Raw genomic sequence first — 12297 nt, forward strand, 5'->3', positions numbered from 1 at the left:
AGGTGATTGTAGAGAGATCAGATACAATTAGTTAATATACTTACACTTGATTGTTACCACAATTAGAAACACCCAGTCTGGGTTATGCAGATGACACAACCTTCATGAAAGTGAGGAGGACTTGAACTACTTGTTGCACAAGATCAAAGATTTCAGCCATCAGTATGGATTGTGTCTCAGTATCAAGAAAACAAAGATTCCTACCGCTGGAGCAATAGGCAGTGTCATGATGGATGGAGAGGAGATTGAAAGTGTCAACAGCTTCATGTTGCTTGGATCCACAATTAACAACGTTGATACAAGCAGTCAAGAAATTAGAAGACACATTGCACTGGAAAAATCTGCAATTAGGGAACTTTCCAAATTATTGAGGAGTAGTGATGTCAGTTTGAAGACTAAATTGCATCTGATTCAGGCCATAGTCTTTCCAGTTACTAGCTATGTATCTGAGACCTGGACAGTGACTAAGTATGAAAGAAAAAGAATTGATGCCTTTGAGCTGTAGTATTGGAACAGAACACTGAACAACTCATGGATGGCCAAGAGAACAAATATATCTTGGAGAGGGTGCAGCTGGAGTGCTCTTTGGAGGCAAGAATGATGAGGCTTCCCCTCACATACTTTGGATATATTGCTAGGAGTTGCTATTCCTGATGCTGGACATAATGCTGGGAAGCGTGGAGGGTTGGTGAAGGAGAGGAAGATCCTCAACCAGGTGAATTGACATGGTGACTGGGCTCTTATGTGTCAGGAAGTTTGAGGATGGTGCAGGACACGACTGGGTTCAGATCTTTTTTTCATAGGGTTGCTGTAAGAAGTACTTGACTTGATGGCACCTAACGAGAACAAAACCAATATAACAGGCTAAGATGACTGAAGAAATAGGAGCCTGTAGTGAGGGTGGCCAAAGGCCTTTTTATCCTGTCCTTTTCTTTTTCTGCATTGCTGTTGTTATGTTCTGTAGATTTGAACTAACTAATAGCCAGCTTTCCAGTGGGATTTTAGAAGCAGACAACTGCATGGGAAGAGATTGCCCAAATTTCTCCCATGAAACAACTGGTGGATTTGAACCACTTGCCTTTGCATTGGCAAAGCAACTCCTTACCACTAGGCAACCAGAGCTCCATTTTCATGCACTAGTCTCCTGACATGGCAACATCAGGTTCACCAGCACTGGTACCTTGCTTGCCTGTGTCCTATTTTCTCACTTTCCCCCCATGTTTTGTTTAGTTAGTACATACAACATGTTTAAAATGTAAATATATGGATGATGTAACCCATCACTTAATTAATGAGTGTAACTGACCAACATCAGAGTGTTTTCAACAGTTTTCAAGGGAGAAAGTTGAGAAAAATGAGTATCTGAAGGAAGAAACTGAATATTTGAATGAGTAGGATTGGGTAGATGGGATTAAGTTTGGGGGCATTGAACGAATGTGCCCTCTCCCCCACACAGTGGCTATCACAAGCTGTGGAGACCTGTGAAACTCTTGTACTCTACAGTTGTTAAATTTACTTTTTTATTCAACAATTTGATCCCATTAATCTCTTTAGCAATTGTAAATTGAGCAACTGTGGTGCTGAGTCCTCCCTGTAGACAAGTCTGTTTGGTCATAACTATGTTTTACAACAATTTAAATAACCAGTTTGTGGCACATATCAATGAAGAGTGACGCTGGATTGTTTAGGGTAAGAAGTTAAATGAAACTTGGTATTATTTGCTAAGATTCAGAAAACCAAGGTACAGCCTAGATGTTTTTATCCTTGGAGAGGGATTATTGTTGGGTACAAAAAGACTTGGTTTGGATTTGGTACATATTTTAGGCATGCAGTGGATATGTCAAATAGACAAGTAGGAGTAAGATCTTGGATCTCAGAAGAGAGGCAAAGATCCAAATGGCCAGAAAAAATCCCAAAAAACAAAAAAACCCCTTCATAATGGGTTTCTAATCATGCTAGCTGAAACTTGCATCAGACTGTGAAACTATATGAGCTGCCTTTCGTGCCTGCACCTGTTATAGTCTGTACTGTTGGCTGAGAAAGTAGTTGGGCATTTTTGTGGCTCTGTGTAAGGCAAAGGCACGGTTTAAAATCAGAAAAGTGTGTGTCAGGGCTTTATCCTTTCTCCATACCTAATCAGTCTGTAGGTTGAGCAAATCATTTGAGAATCTGGCCTGTATTACGAAGAATGTGGCATCAGGACTGGAGGAAGACTCATCAACAACTTGTGTTATGCATCTTTGCTGAAAGTGGGAGAACTTAAAGACTGGCTGCAGAAGATCAAACACTAGAGCTTTCAATAGAGATTACATCTCAAGATAAGACGACAAAATTCCTCACCACTAGGCCAACAAGCAGCATAAAAGATGAAGAAAAGGCTGAAATTGTCCATGGTTTTATCCTACTTGGATCCACAATCATCAACCTTAGTACTAGCAGTCAAAAAAATCAAAAGATATGTTACACTGGGAAAATCTGCTGTCAAGAACCTCTCCAAAGTGCTAAAGAGCAATGAGGCCAATTTAAAGACAAAGGTGCAACTGATTAAAGCCGTGGCCTTTTTAATTACTTGCTATGCATCTACAAGCTAAACTATGAATAAGGACTACAAGGAAAGAATTGATACTTTGAATTTTAGTGTTGGAGGAGAAGAATTTATATCCCATGAACTGCCAATAGAAAAATATTTTAGAGAAAGTCCAACCAGAGTGGACCTTAAGCAAGGATGGTAAAACTTTGTCTCACCTACTTTGGACACGTTTTCTAGTCCTTGGAAAAAGACATCATGTTTGAAAAGTTGAAGAGTCAGTATAAGTGAGAAAAACCTTCAATAAAATTGACACAGTGACCGTATCAATGTGCTCAAGTGTATCAAGACGATGAGAATGGAACAGGATAGGACAGAGTTCAGATCCTTTGTTCTTAGGGTTACTTTAAGTCATAGTCGACTCAATGCCACCTAACAGCAATACATAAGACTTAAGTCTTCTAAACATGCAAAACAGCAAATAAGCCAGAGTCCCTTTATTTGCAATAACTGATCTACCTTGTAAGGAAAGTTTCTATTATAGACTTAAATATTACTTAGTTACTAACATCTAAAAATTAGGGGATTTCTCATTAGATGTTAGCTTGCTTACATTTTAAGAGATTTTTTTTTTTACTTTATTGGATATGGTCTAGATGGTGGTGGTTCTCTGAAGCCCATGCAGTATCTCATACTTTGGAGTGGATATGCCTTTTGCTCACCACGGTGGACATTTCCTTGTCCTTGCTGTCCCTACCTCTGCCCGCTTCACTATTTTTTACTTGTATTCCTACCCTCGTCCCAGTAGGCCTCAAACAGAGCTTTTAGAATCCATACTTCCTTTTCCAGTGTGTACTTCTTCTGGTTCTTCCCTCCCTTATAAAACTGCCCTTTCCCACCATGCTTGACCACACTTCTCTATTCATTCCAAAACCAGAAATCTTGTCTCTGCTCAAAATCTTTACAACATGTTCCAACATGTTCGCATATTAGCATTTGATAGCAGTGTCTTCAGTATCCTAGAATGCACCCCACTCCTTCTCATTAGCCATAGGGTGAGAGCTTAAAAAACATCCTCTTTGTTAATAGAGCAATTATGGTGGTTGAAAGACCACCTGTTGATAAAAGCTAGGATTAATAATGGTGTTCTCAGTTGTCAGTTGCTAACATGGAATTAGGAACATGAAAACCAGTAATTACTACCATTTAAGATAGTTAAGGTGGGTTTCCTCCAGAGGGGGCAAGTGATTGAAAGCGAGAGGCTCTCCAACCACCTCCATGAGATGGATTTTGAGAGGATTAATGCGAACTTAAATGGAATGTTTTTAATCATGAAGGGTTGGTTCCGTTTCTGTTTGGCTGCTTACCAGATCGAGTAATAAAAGATTACGTCATGTACATGCTTAGTTTGGGCCAGTCACCTCACAGATGTGGAGCAGGAAACCTTGGAAACTGAGTGCCCATTAGAACAGAGAAAAATGTTCATTTATATCCCTGATCTTAGCTCCCTTTTTCCTCTGGAAAACTAAGAACTAAGCAGGCTGGAGGAGGAAGAAAGTTACAAAACAGAGAGTTACAAAAAATCCTGACACATTATAGATAATATTATACTGATTGAGAATTCCAGAACTCTTAGTTGTTCTTAAGTAGAAACTGTACAAAGATAAAGAGCCTGATTTTTGACCAGAACAAGGGAAAGCTGCATGGTTTAAAATCATGAAAGGTGTGTGTACTTGTTATATTCTTTCACCATACTTATTTGATCTGTATGCTGAACAAATTAGCTGAGAAGATAGGCTATTTGAAAAATTACACATCAGGATTGGAGGAAGAACACAACAATATGGGTTATGCAGATGACCCCAATCTTGTTTCAAGTGAGGAGGACTTGAAATATTTGCTAATAAAGATCAAATGTTACAGAATTCAGCATGGATCGTACCTCAACATAAAGAAAGCCTTGCAACTAGACCAATAAGCAACATGATAAAAAAAATGAAACTGACAATGATTTCATTTTGTTTGAATTTATAGTCAACACCATCAATACTAGAAGAACTAGTAACAGTCAAGCAATCAGTGATGTACTGCATCAGGAAATTCTGCTGCAAAAAAATTAGTATCATATTTAGAATATTAAATACAAGAATGACACCTTTAGGACTAAGGTGCACTTGACTCAAGCCATAGCATTTTCAATCAATATTATGCAAAAGATGGACAATGAATATGGAAGACAGAAGAAAAAACGAGGCTTTGATTTGTGATGCTGGCAAAGAATATAGAATAGACCACGGCTTCCCCAAAACGTCTATTTTGCTATACACATGTCTTGGTAAAAATGTATCTAGAATTCTGCACATAAGAGAGAAGAATGGGGAGACTTCATCTTATATATTTTTGTTATCAGAAGAAACTACTCCCTGGAGAAAGTTAACATGTCAGCAAAAGAATAGTGTAAACAACATGATGGGTTGGCACAATGACTACAAGATGGGTTCACACAGAGCAACAATTGTGAGGATGGTGCAAACCAGCAAGTGTTTTATTAGATTGTTCCATGAATCAGAACTCAGTTGACAGCACCTGGAAACAATGACATAGTTTTGCTACTTTTTTGTAAAAAGTTTTATGCATATGTTAGAAAATAAATGCCATGAATTTATAATAAGGTAGCCCTAGAGTTAGTTCTACCTAAGGGTGTTTTGTAGCATATCAAGGAGAGCGAAAGACTGTGATGACATCTTCATTAAGTCCTTCCCCATAACTTTTAAGGAAATAGTAAAACTTGAAACTTCTGACATACTTTGGATATGTTGCAAGGAGGGACAGGTCCTTGGAGAGGGACTTCATGCTGGGTAGAGTAGAGGGACAGCGCAGGAGGGGAAGACCCTCTATGAGGTGGATTGATTCAATGACTGGGGTAATCGGGATGGGTGTGTCAGAGGCAATGTGATTGGCTCAGGATAGAGCAGGGTTTAGGGCTGTTGTACATAGGGTCGCTGTGAGTCGCTGTGAGTCACAAACGACTCGATGGCACATAACAACAACAACAAACTAGTCTAATGACTACAAGTAATTAATTGCCTGAACCAGGAGCTATCATCCCTTTTAAACTCCTCTCAACAATCCTCAGCAGTGGTATTTTAATAGACAACAGATAACAAGTGGATGATGGAAGATTGTATTTTAATAGCTACTCACTATATATTTAGTATGAGCCTTTATCACAAAAAAATATGTAACTGTGGTTCCACAATAGAATCATCCAAAGTTTTTTCCATTTTGCAAATAAGATTCCTTCAAATAACTTTGTCCCCCAACTTTATGTTGTTATTTGAATGGATTTTTATAGGATAAACTAGTTTTCCATTCAACTGATCGAATGCATGTTGTTTTGTGAGAGTCATTGCAATTCCTCAGTATAAGAGCATGTCCCACCACTCTGCCCTGGGCTGATTCCAATCCTTTTTCTTTCTAATCCTATTCTTCCTAAAAATTCTTAAAATATCTTGTGCTATATTAATGGTCAATTGTTTTCATTTTTAAGACATAAGAGTCTTAAAACTATAGATTATTATCAGAGCAAATATTATTGTAATGAAGCTGCCTAGTTAGTGTCTAATTTTAGAATTCAAAGACTATGATTGTCCCATAATAAAGCCTTTGTTACATGCCATTCTGCTGGTACAGCTACCTCTAAAATAACATAATCTAGTTACTAATGTTTAACAAGCATTTCTTTTTTTTTCTATAATTATATTTTATTTATTTTCATAAACATTTACAGAGATTTTGGGCTTCCACTCATTCATTGTTGCACTATTCTCTCTACCCTCCTCCCAGTTTGTTCTTGTCCAAATGCCACAGTGCTTGTCAAAGCCAGTTCTGATCAATCTTCTTTGTCAGTGTATCCTTTGCCATTCCCTATCACTCCTCCCTGAGAGAGACTTCACCCTGAGTCATAAGGAAAAGGGCACGGCGTATTCTCTTAGCTACTTCCTGCTGAAAAGGGACGCTGTGGGTTTCAGGGTGAAGATCTCTCACTACTCTAAAGGGCCCCTTTGGCAGTAGGAAACACATAGACTATTATGGAGATTGATTTTGGAATTCAGATGCACTCTTATTGATTGTGCTTGGCTGTACATGTACATATCCTTGAAGATGTATCATGGGGGTGTTGCAACCTAGAAGACACAAATTTGACTAACAAGTTATAAGTACATGAGTCCAAAAATTATGGAAAAGTAAAAGAAAAGATTCTTTCATTGTTTTACAAACCCTCCCCCAGGTCCCCTCCACCATGCAACCCTCGCTCTAGTCTCCTGTGATGACAGAAATACCCAGTTACATCTCTCTTTTAAACGGTTCTCTCCCTCCTCTGTTTCAGTGCAGTACACATTATTGAACCCATCTTACTCAGTCTCTCCCCAGCCCCAAGGACAGTCCCATTCTACAACAGTGGCATCATGTAATATTTGTCCTTTTGTGACTGGGATATTTCACTCAGCATAATGTTCTCCAGAGTCAACCATTTTGAATAATATTGCATGAGTTCCTTGTTTTTTAATGCAGCATAGTATTCCATTGTGCGAATATACCACAGCTTCTCTAGCCATTCGTTTGTTGATGGGCACTTAGGTTGTTTCCAACTCCTTGCTATTGTGAACAAAGCTGCAATAAACATGGGTGTGCATATATCTGCTTGGATGTCAGCTATGGTCTCTTCAGAGGAACTCCTATTTTGTGACAAATAAGACTTTATACTTTTGGGATATACAGTTAACAGGACAGATGAAAATATTATATGCCATGCTTATATTCCAGTAGAAGAGATAGTTAATAAAAAATACAAAATTAAATATATACTAGGCAGTCATAAAGGGAGGAGTTTGGCTGTTTGCTGCACCTGGATGGCAGTTCTGATGGGCACGTAAGGGAAGGTTTTGGGGTCGTGTTTTTTGGGGTCATGTTTGATGTGTGTTACTGCTCTTTCCCCCCTAAGAGCACATGTCCTTGAGCCTTTGCCTAGGGTAGAAGTCTGAATGATACAGCAATCTTTTGTCTATTTGCTGAACTGAACAAGTTGGTGTTGCTGTGATGCTGCACACTGTTCCATAGTCTTGCCAAATACTGTAATGGTTACCCATTATGTACAGTGTTTGGATGAGCTTCCAGATTGACTCATGCTGGGAAGCAGAAATGACATCCACTTCTTTGACTTGATGCTTCTGGAAAATCTAGAAACTCTCTAAACTCTACAAACTCTAAACTCTATAAATGTACAGAAATGATGTTAGTTATAGAACAGAGTTCTGTACAGAAGTGGTGTTAGTTATAGAACAGAGTTCAGGTCTTTTGTGCAAAACTTACTCTGAGTATTCAACTTGACAACACCTAACCACTGCTAAATTAAACTAGTGCTGTTATATCTGGAGAACACTCTTCCACTTTGTGCATCACTCTTTGTCAATGTGCAGTATGAAGTAATTTGGGTTTTGCTGTGATGCTGAACCTTGTACCATTGAGGTATCAAATACCATAATGGTTTCCCAATGTGGACAGTTTGGTGGAGCTCCCAGTTGTAGAACAAGTTTGGAAGCAGGAGTGACATCCACTTCCTAAACCATATGCCTCTGGAAACTCTATGAACTTGGAGAAATAATGGTAGTTATGGAAAGGCATTAGATCTTTTGTTCATAGAGTCGCTAAGAGTCACATTTGACAGCAATCAACAACAACAGTCATAAAAGAGCTCTGGTCTGTAGCATGCCACATGTTTTGCTGCTAACAGAGAGATCAGTGATGTGGATCCACCAGCTGCTCTACAGGAGGCAAATGGCCGATCTCCTTCCATAAAGGTTTACAGCCTCAGAAACCTGATCAGGTCACTTTGACTTAGAATTGACTAGATATCAATGGGTTTAGATTTTGGTTTTTAGGTAGTGAGAAATACTACAGAGGCAAAATAAAGCAGAAAGTGGCAGGGGTCCACTGAAGAAAAGAAGAAAAGAAGGCATCAGAGTCAAGTTCAGAAAGAAGGGAAGGAACACTGAGGAAGATTGGGATAGTTCCTTTACTCTGGACAAAGGGAACAACAAATTCACAGATGTTGGGGAGATATTGATGTCTGAATCTCAGGGTTTGTGGGGCATTTTCTTATCTTCCCACAGAGGTCTCTCAGCAGGTGCCGTCCTTAGAGGAAAGGACATTGGCATTTACCTCCAGCTTTGCTTGCCTCTGTTTGTAAGGTTTAATCATATTCTAAGCTTTTGTGCCAGTTGCAGTGGTTCAAGCAGTGATTTAGCTTGCTTCCTGTGTCAATCTGATCGCACACCCCTCATTGTTATTTAAGTATAGCCTGCATTTTGTGCTCATAGCTGTTCTGTTTAATAGAACAGCCGCTGACTGCCTCATAACTATTCATGATGAGCAGAAGGAACTAGCTCACACTTCTATTTTTGGTGCAAGGACAAAGCTCAGGTCCCTGGTGAAGTTTCAAAACAGATCTCTCTGATATCCACAGAGGAGTAGTCCCCCGTATGTTTTTGTGGAAATAGAGCTTGTTGATGTTTGATATAACTGTAGCTCTGGGTGACCAAAACACTTTTAGTTTTATTCAAGAATGTGAATCTTTGCTTTATTAGTGTTAAATTTTTTTTTTCTGATTTGAAAATATTTTATTACATAGTCTTTTCATGGCACCATCAGGAGTATAGTGTTAAATTTTTTTAACCACCAAGGAAGAAGTTAGTCAAGCAAGTGATTTGAGAATATATGCACCATGTGAATAATTCAGGCCAGAATCTACGCAATTAGCATGATCCAGCTAAATAGCCTAGTTACTCATCTGTGGGGTCAGAAATCTGGTTCAAGATCAAGTTCTAAATAGAAATGCTAGCACCTTTCAGAAATTGTCTTTTTTCATAGGCTGTTCTGTTTATACTCAAAGGAAGAGAAACATATAAAATATTCTATATGCTAACATGGACTTAGCATGCAAATATTTTAAGGAATTATTTAATGGGCTTGACCTTGTTTATTCTACAAACCATATTCAACAATATCAGTTTTCATGACTAAGTCATGTCTAATGCAAGCCAAGGTATTTTCAGTTGCTTCATGTGCATGTGAGCCTAGTGGTAAGAAGCCGCTCTGCAATCCTGAAGGCATGCAGTTCAAATCCACCAGCTCCTCCATGGGAGAAGGATGGGCAATCTCCTCCCGTGCAATGTACTGCCTTTAAAAACCAGCTGAAGAGTCATCTGTGGGTCAGTTCTGACTCGATGGTAGATGGTACACAATAGCAGATGACAACAACATATGCATTTGAAAGTTATGTAATTAATAAGGGAGACCACAGAAGAATTAATGCAATTAATTGAATTGTGGTGTTGTCCAAGAGTCTTGAATATAACATGGGATGTCAAAATAACCAACCTGTCTGTGTTATAAGCAATCATTTTGAGACTTCATCTCAGATACTTTGGGCATTGTTGCCAGGAAGGGCCAGTCTTTGAAAAGGATATGAAAAGTAGAGGGTCAGCAAGAGAAAGGAAGGAAGACCCTTCACAAGATAATTTGAGACAGTGGATCCAATAATGGGCTTAAGCGCATGGGAGAATGTGAGGATGGCGCAGAATTGGGCAAGGTGTTCATCTATTATTGAACATAGGCTCGCTGTGAAGCAGAATTGACTTGAGAACAGCCACATGACTCAAGTATGGATATAAATTCACTGATGAGGAAGGAACTGTGGGAGTGGAGCCCTGGAATTCCTAGAGAAATTCTTGGTTGGAGAGAAAAGCATTCATAGTTTTTTGTGGATATCCTCTTTCCTGTTCCCTATTAAAAGTAACATAGAAGTGACTCATCATTTTAGGAAACCAGGCACCGGAACTCTCTTTCGAAACAGATTGTGACAATTATTGGGTTGGATTTATGAATGCCATAGATTAACTCATTGATTTAATTACACAAATGACTTTGAGGATGTTTCAGTAAACATTATTTTAAAATCTACTAAATTCTTACATTTCTATAAAGATTGAGCATCCATCCTTCTAATGTGGACGGCTAATTAAGGCCTTTACTGATTTTTTTTATAAGTTTATACAATAGGGAGTTTTGTTGTTGTTTTTTAACTGCAGGCTGTAACTGAATATGATTGTGCTGTGCAGTTTTATTACCTATTTCCATTTACTTTGAGAAGACAGCTCACTCAAAGAGTAATTTTCTGGTACACAAATTCTGAAATAAAATTATTATAGTAATTGCTTTTCTTCTATTTAAAAAATATACTATCAGGAGAATGAAACTAATGTCAGGGAAGCTAACAAGTTTTGTGATTTGCTACTGGAACAAAGACACAGTGGCACCCGATATAAATACATACCAGTGAGTGTAACTGCTTTCCAGTGAACGCTCACCTACCAACCTCCTCTAGTGGACCTCGACTTAGAGAGCCCCCATCTGGTGAGCTGCTGATACCTACGCTAGCTTCCTTACTCCCCTTGGAATCGTTTATATTTGAGAAGTGGAATTAAAAATAATTTTTAATTTATTTCACTTTTTCACGAGAAATGAATTCTATTGATAAAGAACCACTCTCTTATGTCAATTGCATTTCCTAATCTTTTTGACTGTTTCTCTGAAATTTAATATTAATAATGTATATGAAGTAAATAGTCACAGCATATACTTCTCCTCCTTCCCTCCCCACATGCCATGACTTCACTCCTTGAGGTTTGTACAGTGAGAGAACAAAGCAATGTGGTTTATAAGAATACATTGTTATAATACAGTACTAACCTGCATTTGTTAATTTATTCTTCCCCTATCTTTTTCCCAGTAAGAATACTCGAACTTCAGATACCTTGAGCAAGCAACAACAGACCCTGAGAATGCATATAGATATACCCAGGGCTCAACTGTTGATTGAAGAGAGAGACACGATGGAGACCATTGGTAAGATGCTATGTTTCCTGCCTTACTCATCGTAGCTGCTTTGGCAGTGCCCTCTCTGAACATAAGGCTATGTGTTAGGAATTATTAGACAGGAGGACTTTTACATTCTACATGTTGTTGTTGTTGATTGCCTTCGAGTCAAGCACAACTCATAGTTACCCTATGCACAAAAGACCTGACGCCTTTCTGTAACTAGCATCATTTATCAAAGTTCATAGAGTTTCCAGAGGATTGTTGTTTAGGAAGTGGATGCCACTCCTGATAAGCAAAGAAATTAGAAGGTAGAAATAAATATTGAGGAGAATGAGAACTAGCAAGGATGGAGAGAAACTGACTTGCATCCATTTCAGAGAATGCCTAGGACAGGGATTCCCTAACTCTGAAATTATTCATCTTTCCATGGGAGGCTGTTACTGGCACTTAAAACAAAACAAAAAGTGTACTCAGAGAAGGGATGGGCTACACGCTTTATAAAGCCGCATCTTAGAAACTCAATCCATAAACATAAATTGCAGTGATACCAGCCCACATTAAAGAAGAGGTTTAAACTCTACTAAGCAGTTGGAACCTCACTACCAACAAGCTGAATCCAACTCATAGTGATCCTACGGGATAATAATTGAACTGGCCCAAAGAAACTCAGCATTCCCTTTAATATCCTGGAACTGTTTCCGTAGTGACAGTTGGAAAAACACACAATCCCCTCATTTCAAAATTGCAAAGCAGACAACTAAGGAGTTTTGTGGATAATTTATTTGGAGCCCAGGTTACTTGATTCTAATTGTTCTCTACTGTCTACACTG

The 12297-nt window shown here is 38.6% G+C and overlaps 1 protein-coding gene across 1 annotated transcript in view; it reads left to right on the forward strand.

Moving 5' to 3' along the window:
• The window catches only part of DSCAM (Down syndrome cell adhesion molecule), an 845501-nt gene that overhangs the window by 789483 nt on the left and 43721 nt on the right, over positions 1-12297 (forward strand). Inside the window, exon 29 of the mRNA XM_006886768.1 lies at positions 11379-11494. Coding sequence (XP_006886830.1) covers positions 11379-11494 — 116 coding nt within the window. The remainder of the gene's footprint in view (positions 1-11378; positions 11495-12297) is intronic.

This window comes from Elephantulus edwardii, unplaced genomic scaffold (genome assembly GCF_000299155.1).
Source record: "Elephantulus edwardii isolate Elephantulus edwardi_28Jun2011 unplaced genomic scaffold, EleEdw1.0 scaffold00051, whole genome shotgun sequence".
Lineage (NCBI taxonomy): Eukaryota > Metazoa > Chordata > Mammalia > Macroscelidea > Macroscelididae > Elephantulus > Elephantulus edwardii.